The following is a 13,339-nucleotide window of genomic DNA, read 5'->3' as shown; positions in this document are numbered from 1 at the left end:
TGTTTTATACTATTATTTTATGTTTATTATTTCACTTTTGTCTAATTTAATTTTTACATATTAAATAGAAAGTTATTGTCAAAATATGACGGGTTTTGTTGTTATTTAATAGTGTATGAATGTCTAAATACAAAGTTATGTTATCATCTATATGTATATGAATGGTTCAATAAAATATTTCTAAAAAACCGAACAAACCGCACCGAACCAAACCGCATTAGGTTGGTTTGGTTTGGTTCGGATTTTTTTTAAAAGTCAACCAAACCAAACCAAACCGCATGATTTTTTCTCTTGCGGTTCGGATGATTTTTTTCGTCAAAACCGCCCAAACCGCACCGCGATCACCCCTAAAGAAATCCATCTCGGCAAATAAAGAACAGAAATTTCCAATACTCATCGTTCTCAAACCATTTACTAAGCCACATAACTCAATCGAAACAGAAGTTGATCAATCAATGCTACAAGAAAAATCAATAATATAAATTCCATTAGAATCCCTATTGAGATACCTACAAATTGAGAGCCATGTACTGAAGAGTTATTGAAGTAGGAGGTTTTATTTTACATTAATTTTCTGCTTCATTTGCTCGGCATGTTGGATGACAAAAACAGAGAAGGAATATAATCTAGGAACCTTGGAAGCTTACTCAAAAATTGCTCAGGATCATGGAATGTTCCTAAAAAAAAGAGTTGGTTTTTATCTTGTCACAATATATTCTTCGGATTGTCAAAGAGAGTATAAGTCAATTCAATTTATTAGTATTGAAATTATGGTATGGAAGGAACATGATCAGCCATATTAAATAGATTATCAAATCTTGATGCCAAAATCTGATTGAATGACCTTTATGAATTACCCTAGACATAGATTTTTTTGGTTGAAGAGAGGGTTTAAGTCCAAAAAAAAAAAAATCTACAAAGTAAATTTTAGAGTTTAAAATTCCTAAAACATCGGGATTTCAAAAAGTTTGGAGTTTCTTGTAATATAAACGAAATCTTCCTCAAAAATCTATGGTTAACTAATATATTTGTGCATCTATTCGCATCTCTCTACAAATCGGAGACTATCATAATCTCATTCTCATCCATAAGTTGTTTGATATTTGGAAAAATAGCAACACACTCCAAATGTCTTATTGTGCCTTCTTTAATTGTCTTTATCACTATTGTGAGATCTACATTAACCTACACCTTTTCAATCCATTTTATACACTGCGAGATATGTAAAACATATACAATGAATGACTAAGCTTGGAACTTACAATGAAAGGAATAATTACATTATCCCAATTATATAATCTGATCTAGAATGTATATTTTAATCATCAAATCTCAATTTCAGCGTGTAACTCATATCAAAACTCCTTAAATTACAAAATTATTAAAATATTTTTTATAATTAATTGAATAGTATTAAATATTTTAAAACTAAATAAAAATTATAATTAAATTTAATATCATACATATATAAATTTTAATTTTTTAATATTTTTGATTTAATATTTTATTTATTTTTATTATAATTAATTTTTTTATTTTAAAATATATATTATTGACGTAAATTATTTTTTTATCCTATTCTGTCGGATTCTAACCCAGCTTATATTTAGGATAAGAATTTGAACTAATGAGGTGGAATAAAATAAATTTCAGGATTAACTTATCATATCATATTGTGTCATCAAACACTACATTGAAATATGATATAATACATATATTCTATTCTGACTCTTATCCTGTGCACCAAACGGACCCTAAAATTATTAATTTTCTTGGCTAATTAAATTATTTTTTGGAAAGTGAAGTTCACTGGTGGTGGATATTGGCGATGACATTAAGAAATAGTGGTGGATAGTGGAGGATATTGGCGATGACATTAAAAAATAACCTGTGCTTACTGCTTATTACTAATGTTTGGCGGTTTTTAACCTTGCCTTGTCTCTTAGGGATAGCAACGAGACGAGTCAGAGACGGTTATTATCTTCCGAAAACTCAAATTCGAATTCTCAAACAATCTCCGTTTTCCGTCCTAAACTCAAACGGAAATGGAAAATTAAAACTCAAACCCAACCCAAACGGGTTCGAATATCCTCACCCCACCACCATCGATTTAGTGAAATTAACTTTTTTTAATATAAATACTTAATTTTTCCAAATAAATACATATTGTGTTCGGAGTGGATACTAGTGTCCCCATTATCCGACCGTCGCCATATTTTGTAATCGGAAAAACTCAAACCCAATCAAAACGGACTTTTCCGGTCAACTTTGGAGCAGGTTCGGGTGGATACCCCACGGATGCGGATTTTGTTGCCATGCCTACTTGCCCCCATAGAGTTTCATTCCGCACACTGATTTTGAGAATGCTATCGGCTGAAATTGATGGATTCTATAATTACAAACAACACGGTGTACGTACCTTCCTTAATTATTCAAACAATCAAAGCTCAGGTACCATCACCAAGTAAAGAGTTATATAGTGTGATCATATTCTCGATACCATGTCACCATACAGACAACAGTATATTCTTTTCTAAATTTGCCATGTTTCACATGCTTCATGTTCAAAGAATTCTTGCACGATTATAGTCATAATACAACACATAAAATATGAAGTTTCAGTAGTTTCTGAATGTTGGAAATCCAAATGGATGCCAGCAATAATGCACACCCATAACTTTATGTTCCTCGTATTGGAAAACCAGTTTACTGCTAACAAAACCGCAGAGGAATAAGTTCCAGATTCCAGTTCCACCCACTGCAGAAACCTTCTGGATGAACTTTAAGTTATTTTCCTACTTGCCAAGTGCTGTTGATCACCCCAAGTTAATAAGTTATCTTACGAAGTTGTTTCCATGTGTGATTTACAGGCACAAGCAAGGGAATCCTTTAACAGCAGAGGGCATCAAACTAGTAGTTCCCTGAATTAATCTACATGAAGATGATGCTTCCTCTTTAGACAGCGATTAACATACCAAGTGGCATGTTTCTTTAGAAGCAATCCAATTAGAATCTTGAGGCTTGTGAGTAAAATGTAGGTTGTTGCTGAAAATAGCATAATCCAAAAAAGCTTCCATGAAAGTGGACTGTAAGGAAGATTAGCAGCGTATACCGGGGCTATGACTCGAATGACCTTAGAAAAAGAAAGGGGGAAAAAAGCATCAAATCAGAAGGCATAAATCAGGGGGGAAACCGGGACACTAAAATTATTTCGTTCTCACCACACATGCTGGAGCAAGAGGGATAAATTTCAAGTTTTTCTGTACATCCTCAGTTTGCATATGTAGAGTCTACAAAGAAAAACATCGCAGTTATGTATTTGAAATGATACATTAAAGAAAATAGACAAAATGTCACTACAAATTGCTGGTCCTAATACAAAACAAATTAAAAATCCAGAAGTTTGTTATTTTAACATGTAACAAAAGGGTGGGTTTGTCAAATGTCGACTAATACTGTTGTTTTCTGTCTCACAAAAATACATGTCTATGCACACTCTATTATAAAAAAAACCTCTGCAAAATTTAAATCATAAGTTATTTGTTTTTAAAATGAATTCACTTGGAGATAAACCCCGGATCATAAACTAAAGAAAGAATATTGCACAGCTGCTAGTTTCAGTTTTGAACCAGTAATCAATTTGAATAGAAAATAAACAAAATGTCATTGCAAATTGCTGGTCCTAATCCACTGATAATTTCAGTTTTGGAAAGCTGCTAGTTTAAAATAAACAATATTAAGCAAAAGTAGTTCCAGCTATTATACCCGTTTAAGCAGTAATTACTAGTCGTATTGCACAGCTAAATTCCACATGAATTCAAATGACAATACCTGTTTGCATAAAGCTTCAAGGAACTCAGAGTATGCAATGGGAGTGATGTTGTTGAATTTAGCAATGAACGAATGCTTGATAACATCAATAGCCACTTCACATAGATAAACCGAAAGCATATTCTGCACCACAGAATATAGCTCTGAGCTAAGAAAAATAGAGACAACAAAGGAAATTGATCTGCATTTTTATAAAGTTCCAAATAATCTTACAATGAGAAAGCTTTGAAACCAGGGGCCTTCTGCCTCTAGAATATTTTGAGCCAAAACGAATAAGATAAATGTTGAGATGTGGAATCTTTCAATTGAATCTGATTGTCAGCAATAAGTAAAAGGGACGAACAGAAAAAAATATAGACCAAATATGAAAAGTACATCATAAATAAGATTAAACATAAAATGAAGAACATGCATTTTATCAAATGAAGAAACTATTAGAAGCAACTGTATTATGTAGCACAAGATTACATCTGAAAGCAATGTGACAAAAGGTGATGATGTTAATATACTTTGGATTCAAGTTGCATAACGTTTAAGCAATTTTACAAGGTTATCATTATCGATAATTGAAATTGGGAGATAATTTGTAGACATTAGCTTATGAGGATTCACTTAAATTGAATTCTACTCCTCCAGTCCCAAATTATAAGACACTTTGGAAAAAAATTGTCCTAAATTATAAGTCACTTTACAATTCCAATACTACATCAATGATATTTTCCCAATATACCCTCTATCATTTATTACTATTTCTTCTTCCAATTCTTTACATTTCTCTTCCATGTGTAATAAATGAGGGACAATATTGTAATGTCATACATAATTTCTTTCTCATACAAAATTAATTACCTTTTTTAATTCGTGTAAAATGTCCAAAACATCTTATAATTTGGAACGAAAGTAGTAACAATTAGGCATTAAGGCCCTTTTTCAAGTTTGAAATGAATTTAAAAAAATGAAATCCCAAAAACCTACTAACAAAATGAAAACCAAATGTTGTTGGAAAGATAACTCACCAAAGTACACCATAGTGTGAATATTATCCTTTTTGTATCCCTTAAACACGTAGCTTTTGATCTCAGAAAAATTATTTGACACCAGCAAAGCTGGCAGTGCATTGTAGTGAGCAACAATGCAGGCTGATAAAGTAATTGCCTGAGCTAATAAAATAAAAGAATGAACAAGTATGACTAGTTAAGGAAATTAACCCAACTTAGAGAACTAATACCGGTAAAAAAAATAATCATGATATCATACTAAAGAAAAAAGGATATTTGTTGTAACAACAGCTAAAATTTGGTCAGAAACAAATCTCCAAATGCATAATCTCATACTCCGTGTTTCAGAAGGACACCTTGCAAGTTCTTCTGCCGAATAAAATAACATTTGCAACACATCCCCATTAAAAATTTGACATAATTTATCAAATACCTGCAAAAAGGTTCAAGAACGAGTAACAATATAAGTTTCAACCCATATCACTAAGGGGGTGTTTGTGAAATTGGTTTTTGGAGGGAAGGGCTTTGGAAGACTAAGTCTATATTATAAGCTCATGTATCACGTTGTTCTTTCAACTTATTTAAAATATCAAATATATATTAAAAGTTAAAACATAGACTTAATCCTTCAAAGCTTTGAATCTTCCCCTCCAAAATATAACGGGAGAAAACATAGATATTAGTTTCCAAAAATAACAGCATTTCAGCCGAAATTTTCTTGATTCACAGTGCAAAATTCCATTCTTTCATATTATGGAATATATCATGTTGGTCACACAATGCTATTGCTCAAAATAGGGGAGTCCAGAAATTTGGTATGCAAGGAGAGCAAAATAATAAGTAAAACTTTAAGTTTTGCTCACCTCTAAGACGTTGTAGATCACATACAGTTTGATTGTTGCTTGTCCACGGATTATATGATATACTAAGCTGATATCTAAAACAACAAAAAATTAGGAGTGGTGAGCATAACACCAACTTCAGTATAAGAAACAACCTGATAATTCAAAATGGAACTAAACCTATTTGCTGCAAGACACTAATTCCACAAGCCATAATAACAAAACATCCAAAATCTGACAGCTCAACTGTAGACAGCCTCTTGAACTTCCTGCCAAGAGCATAACGATGTCATCTTGATAGCATTAAATTAAATAATTAAGCTGAAAATCATGAATCATGACCTAATTCTTTAAAACAGAACATGAGAATTAGTAGATGAGCAAACAAACCAAAGCACATGAATTAGCAGATCGTATCGTTAAGTATGTAATAGATTCAACTTCTTTGGTGAACAAAGAATCAGGGTAGATTGTCTCATTAAACCAAGTGCTTCATTTGGGTGACACGAGTCAACAAAAAAGAACCGTGTTCAATTTCCTTTATAAATCTAATACAATTTTGGAAATTGAATACAAAGATTGAACTAAATGATCAAAGCTCAAGTGAAAACTCTAAACTAAACAAAAGGATGCAGACGGATAAGTATATCATCTAAATCCTAACAGGTAGACTGAATGACATCAAACTTCAAAGTACTACGACAAAGTAATATTGAAGAAAGGTGGCGAACCTTGTTTTCAGAAGCTTCCAAGCGATCATTACCATCCTTGTTGGCATCACAGTTAACAATGATAGAAAGGAATTGAAGCAGACAAAGAAGCCAACATCTATAAGCTGCAAATGAATTCAGCACTTGAGATACCATGACATAAAAAGTAGAATGCCTAAACAGAAATACACAAACACAATTCTAAAGTAACTTTTTCACAGTAAATGAATAGCTTCAGGTCACATCCATACCCCAAAACTTCAACATTATATTTGTTTCTGATAAATTGATAAGTTCGAAGGAAAATTTTAGCAACTAAACATTGGAGCATACTGCATACTCATAGACAACATCAAGAACTGCAGATACAGTTCCTTCTAATTATTTTTATTTTTGCGAAGAAAATACAAGTATACCAAATACCAATTCACATCTCCATGGCAAGCGAAAGATCGTGTCATAAACGCGTTCTCTTCCTTTTTCATTTCCAAGAGTTGTTGTGTTCCATAAAGAATTTTCATTGCCAACTTTCTCCAAGAAGTATGCTACAGGTGATTTCTTAACTGTCACGAAAACATGTACATTATAAATTCTTTACCAGAATAAGACACAAAATTTTTCTCTTTTTTTTTTTTTTTTTTAATTATAGAAAGCTTAGACTTTTGTAAAAATTTATTTAGTTAAAAAAGCCATGACATAAATAAATTGTATAAAAAGAAAATTTAAATCTAATAGACCGGCTTCTTAAATAAATATGAATAATATTTTTATACTATTATTCTTTTATGAATATTTCTATATTATTACTTACAAATCGATTCCTCTGTTAAGAGGCGCTTCAATTCCAAAGGCTCCACCGTCTCTGATGTTACAGCACCAACAGAACTACCTTCCTTCTCGCAACCGCCATCAACGGCTGTAACCGCCGAATCCCCAAAACTACCGCCACTGTTTACGCTTCTCTGTCTTAACGGTGTAGAGCTAGGCATCTCAGTAACTGCGTAATGGACGTGACTACTGAGCTCGTGGCAGCTACTAGCGTAGCTGTTTCGTCCGGTTTGGGTGTAAACGGAAACCGAATCGGTGATTTCTTCACCGGCGAGACTCGCTACTACTTGCTGTTATTTTTCGAATTTTTTATGGATGTACCATGTTTTTGCAAGTTAATACCCAATATACCATTCTTTTGAGACAAATTCCCAATATACCATGTTTTCAAAAAAGTTTCGTTTTTGGTATAAAGGGTCCGCCAATTGGTTGGGCGGAGGTATGTAAATTTTTTCCAACTTTTTTGGATCCGCCAATCAGAAGGGCGGAAGTGTTAAAAATTTAAGAGGCTCCGCCCATTGCTATGGCGGAAGCCTTAAAACGTTTTTTTTTTCTAATTCTATTTTTTGAATATATAGGTGTTAATTATTTTTTGTTTTAAATTTAAAAATTAATACAATTAATTTTTTTAATTTTAAATTAAATTAAATTGAATTAAAATATATTAAATAACATTTACATAAATAAAATACTGTTAATTGATAAATTAAGTTACAATGCAATTAAAAAAAATAAAATTACAATAAAATAAAGTAAACGGTATTTAATTGCCGCCTCGACCCGGTCGGCGTAACCGTTGGTTGGTTCCACAATTAGGAGGATGTCCATCTCTCGTACTTCTTCTACGAGGATCTTCATCATTTGCAGGTTGAGTAGAAGGACCTATTCCATATCCGCGATCATATAATTCTTCGACCATTTCTTCATTGATAAAATCAGTCGCCGTCGCACTGCCATAACTCAATCTGGTCCCCTCGTTATTCCAATCCTGTTGAGTGGTGTTATGCATTGAGGTTTGCATGTTGAAATAGTTTTCTTGTGAAGGATTTGGGGTAAATTGTTGTGATTGAGAAAAAGGCATTTGTTGTTGGGGGGTTTGATAGTTGTGGTATTGTGGTTGGTTATAAGATGTAGATGGGTTATGTTGGGTAGTGGTATGTTGCATTTGGGTGTATTGGGGTGTTTGGTAGTGGTGTTGGTGGGTTGGGAAAGGGGTAGGTTGTGAGAATGGTGTTTGTGGTTGGGTGTATGAAATATATGGGTTTTGGTGATGATAATGTTGGCTTGGGGTAAAAGGTGGTTGTGTTGGAATGTAATTTTGTTGGGTGTTATGAAAATGTTGTTGCATGTTAGGGATAGGTGGTATAGATTGTTGGAAGTTTGAGGTGGAGGGTTGGCTACGAGGGTCAAACAAGTATCTATTCGGCGATAAATACAAATTTGACACAGTGGCATACCATGACATGTAGTCTGGGCTCGGTTTACATTCTTGAGGCATGATTTCCCCCTGCAAGACAGTTTTATGGCGATTATGCCATTGACGACGCTCATTTTTGTAATGGTCTTTCCAATCATCGTATGGCCATTGATCGGATAATTGACTTTTATGATACTCTTCCATGCAAGTTGGAGGACCCGGTATGCCCTGTTTAATGCCAAACTGGAGCTTAACCCTATCAGAATGATGCATTTCAACATAAGTGAAGCTTATGATAAAAGTTTTTGAACTCCACACGTCACTATCAGTTGGGCCGATGCTGTGACTGGAGCAATAACAACTTTCTGGGATAAGGTGGAATATGACATTGATGTCATTCAAATGATGCATGGACCTAATGACATTGTTTTAACCGTGGTGATTTCTTAGATGTTTTAGTTTATCTTTTTCTGTTGGTTATTTTCTATGTACCTTTATCTTTTTCTGTTGGTTTTAGTCCATTTGCAGTCCTTTTAATTAATGAATGAACTACTCTTTTCCGTTGATTCACTGATTCACTGATCTTATCTGTTGCAATTTAATATATATATATATATATTTTTAATACTTTAAAATAATGACAATTTTATTAATAAATAGCAAAAAAAAAACTACAAAAAAAAGGTACATAGGCGTCACCCTAGGTGCCTTGAAAGAAGAAAACGAACTATGAAGCCACCCTTGGTGGCGCATATGATCAAGGCAAATGGGCATTGGCGCCAACTGAGGTTAAACTTGGTTCTTTGGATTTTTTTTTCCATTGTAGTGGCGGAACTGAAATTAAAAAATAAAATATTTAAAAGCTCTGCCCACTACTAGTGGCGGATCTGAAATTAAAAAATAAAATATTTAAAAGCTCCGCCCATTACAGTGGCGGATCTGAAATTAAATAATAAAATATTTAAAAGCTCCGCCCATTATAGTGGCGGATCTGAAATTAAATAATAAATTGTTTAAAAACTCCGCCCATTGCAATAGCGGTACTGATAATTGCAGTGATATACCGGTATTTAAAATTTATAATTAATAATAATATGATTAATATATAATAAAATAATTTAATTAAATAATACAATTTTTTATAAACATGTGAAATTAATATTATATTTTATTATAATATTTTTAATATATATTATTGGTTTATTATTAATTATAATATTTATTTTATTATTTAAATTTGTTTTTAAATTAATTAAGAATTTCAAAAAAAAAAAAACGAAATACACACTTCCGCCCAATCAAAGGGCGGCTCTTCACAAAAAAGCAATAGCTCCGCCCATTCAAAGGGCGGATGCTCTATGAAACAGTTTTTTTTTTTTGAAAACATGGCATTTTGGGAAAAAGTTTGAAAAGTATGGTATAATGGGTAATAGTTTCTAAAAAGATGGTAGGACCATAAAAAATTCTTATTTTTCCGGTGAGGAATTGAACTCTGTAAGAAATATTTATATTGCTGTGTCAGTTTGAAGTTTGGACAGGTTAGGTGAGGGTGTTAGTGAGCCTAAAGTAAGATTTTCAATTTTTAAAATGGTACTTTGCTTTGTTACTTTGCTCCATATTTATTCCTCTTGTTCCAAAATCAATGTTAGCACTTCAAGTTCTTTTACACGTAACGCATTTTAAAAGCGCTAGTCTTTGTATCTATTTTTTATGGTAAATGGTAAAAACATGCGAGATGAGAGAAAAGCTAAAGTAACCTTTAACTAAAGTAACCAAAAACCTTTCTTAAACTTAAAAGTAATCTATTTTGACATTCTTAACAATTCCTCTCGAAGTATAATTAGTATTAACCGGTAATTTGAATTAGAAAAATACTTTTGGTACAATTTTTTAAGTGTAGTGTGTACTAGGGTTGTTCATGGTTCAATTCTGTAAAAAAACTGAATTGAACCATAACGAACTATTATATAAGGTCATCCGAACTGAACTAAACACTTTCAATTTTTTTAGAACTGAACTGAACCAAAGGTTTTGGTTTGGTATAACGGTTCTTAATTCCGAACCATACCAAACCATTTGAAGACAAATTTTTTCAAATTAAACCATTTGTTAAAGAACCAAACCGTTATATTTAGCTTAAAAAAAGACATTTTTTGATTTTCGGTAAAAATTGTTTTTTTTTTATTTTCGGTAAAAAGTTGACTTTTTTATTTTCGAAAAAAATGACTTTTCAAATTTACGAAAAAATGACTTTTTATTTTTAAAAAAAACGAATTTTTGTATTTTTGGGATAAATCAAGTTTTTTTCCCTCATTTTGCGAATGACATATTTATTGGTTATTCAATCAACTGTTATTCAAAAAAATCGATTTTACTGCATTTAAAAAACCTTTTTACTATATTTTCAAAAAACACAATTTTATGGTATTTTTGGAAAAACTCGATTTTATAGTAATTTTTTTAAAAAAAACTCAATTTTACTGTATTTTCAATAAACACATTTTACTGTATTTTTGGAAAAACTCGATTTTATAGTAATTTTTTTTAAAAAAATCAAAATTTTTTATTTTTGAAAAAAGAAATTCAATTTAGAAACTAATATAACAAACGGTTCGGTTCGGAGTTAATTAGATATTGGTTAATTACTTAACGGTTCGGTTCTTGAACCATTAATAAAATATAAGTTTGGTTCACTAACTATTACTAATAGTTTGGTTATTTTAACTTCAGTTCGATCCGGTTCGGCAATTCGGTTTGATTTGGCGGTTCTTTTGAACAGCCCTAGTGTGTACTATTTTTCAATATGATAAGTTTTATAATTTTACAATTTTTTAAGTGTAGTGTGTACTATTTTTCAATAAAAATATGATAAGTTTTATAGTTTTTTCTTATACGTATGTAATTTTTTTCTATTTTTACTCCTTAAATGATGTTAAAATACATTGTCATATTAGCATTGAAAAATAGCATAAACTACACCTAAGAAAGAAATTGTAGATAAATTTTCTCCTTTGAATTATTCATAATCATATTTTAAATTTAGTTATTAATAATCGGTTAATGAGTAATATGTTAATTATGAATATAGTTTCAATCAAATTTATATTTTGGATATATTATTAATGAGGATTTCTCAACCAACCCATGGTCTTCTTATGCACCATTAAATTGACAAAACTGTCTCCGTGTTTCCGTAAATGCATTTCTGGAAGCACCATTTTTTTAAAAAAAATTGGTTTTTTGCTCTAGATGCATCTACGGAACCCCTTAAAACATAATGAAACGTGGGATTTTCCCAATTAATTGTGAATTAATTGGGAAAATATGTTTCGTAGATACATATACGGAAGATTTCATGAACTTAATTAATTTGAGATTTTCACAATAAGTTGAGAAATTAATTTGGGATTTTCCCAATTAATTAGGAAAATCTCAAATTTCGCTATGTTTTAACAATGGCGTAGATGTCATCAAACTTAATTAATTTGAGATTTTCCCAATTAATTGGGAAAATCTCCAATTAAATTACAAATTAATTGAGAAAATCCCAAATTCTCAATTAATTGGAAAAAATCTCGATACAGAAAGGTTTGATAGAGTTTGATTAATTGGGAGAAATATTTTGTAGTTACATCTACGAAAAGGTTTGATGGGGTTTGACAATAAAGTGTTATGTAGATATATCTACGAAACTTGGGATTTTTCCAATTAATTGGGAAAATCCCAAGTTTCACTATGTTTTATACGCTTCCGTAGATGCATCTACGGAAAAAACCAATTTTTTTAAAAATATGGAGTGCATCTACGAAAACTGAGGACAAAAATGAAATTTCGTATGGTGTTTAAGAGATCCATGAGATTGGTTGAGAAATCCTCTTATTAATATGATTTTAGCTAAATTCATATTTTCAATATCCATAGACAAAATAAAAATCAAACTAGTCTATTTTTATAAAAAAAATTATAATAATATTTTTTTATAACTTTTTTCTTTATGAAACAATTCTGGTGAACAGATTTAGTACGGTTCAACAGCTGAATATCCAACTAAGATGGTTTAAACTCCTAATCATCGGATTAGGGACCATTCGACGGATATCCAACTTGAACTTATAAGAAAATCAAACGGATTGAGAATGGGGGCTCAAAGGGGGAGGGGATGGCCGAGGAAGAAGGTATCCCCACCACCGGAAACTCACATCACTCAACTTGAAAAAAAGCAACAAGACGAAAGAAGAGGAAGTAGAAGATTCAAAAACGAGAAGGCAAACAGGGAGAAGACAACGAAGAGGAAGCAGAAATAAGTGAATCCAAAACCCTAAAACCTAAAACGCACATGGAAAACAAAAGCGATAACGATACAACAAAAGAGGAAGAACCAAAGAAGTTATGGGTTGATGTGATAAGCGACAACAAAAACCCAATGAATAGAATGGCGATTGAACTCGTGGCGCCGAAGATCGTGGATGGTGAAATCGAAGTTGAAATTGAATATGAATATATAGAATCAGAGGTAAAATTTTGGGAATCCGCTTTGATAATGTATGTGTTAGGAGGAGAATTAAGCATGAATGCCATCAAACACTACATGATCACAACTTGGAACTTTGTGCAACTACCGGGTATGTTCTACAAAGAAGAACATTACCTCATTCTGAAATTATGGTCGTTCCAAGACAAAGAAGCAGTGTTAATAAAGGGCCATATAAAATT

General features: G+C 31.9%; 1 protein-coding gene across 2 annotated transcripts; it reads right to left on the bottom strand.

Annotated features, from left to right (window-relative positions):
- Positions 1 to 2,604: 2,604 nt before the first annotated feature.
- LOC131602723 (protein POLLEN DEFECTIVE IN GUIDANCE 1-like) lies at positions 2,605 to 7,635 on the bottom strand. Of its 2 annotated transcripts, none has more exons than XM_058874898.1 (11): positions 7,193 to 7,635; positions 6,805 to 6,944; positions 6,403 to 6,506; positions 5,852 to 5,940; positions 5,693 to 5,766; positions 5,106 to 5,262; positions 4,848 to 5,015; positions 4,045 to 4,142; positions 3,832 to 3,954; positions 3,222 to 3,290; positions 2,605 to 3,133 (listed from the first exon to the last, which is right to left on the bottom strand). In XM_058874898.1, the coding sequence occupies exons 1-11, from the start codon at positions 7,368 to 7,370 to the stop codon at positions 2,927 to 2,929; spliced, it is 1,407 nt and encodes a 468-aa protein (XP_058730881.1). In that variant the 5' UTR covers positions 7,371 to 7,635; the 3' UTR covers positions 2,605 to 2,926. The 2 variants fall into 2 exon arrangements, with proteins under 2 accessions (XP_058730881.1, XP_058730882.1); XM_058874899.1 differs by having other exon boundaries at positions 6,798 to 6,944; positions 7,193 to 7,331.
- Between the last annotated feature and the right edge of the window lie 5,704 nt (positions 7,636 to 13,339).

This window comes from Vicia villosa, linkage group LG5, assembly GCF_029867415.1.
Source record: "Vicia villosa cultivar HV-30 ecotype Madison, WI linkage group LG5, Vvil1.0, whole genome shotgun sequence".
In the NCBI taxonomy this organism is placed as follows: domain Eukaryota; kingdom Viridiplantae; phylum Streptophyta; class Magnoliopsida; order Fabales; family Fabaceae; genus Vicia; species Vicia villosa.
This window is presented reverse-complemented; position numbering and strand designations above follow the sequence as displayed.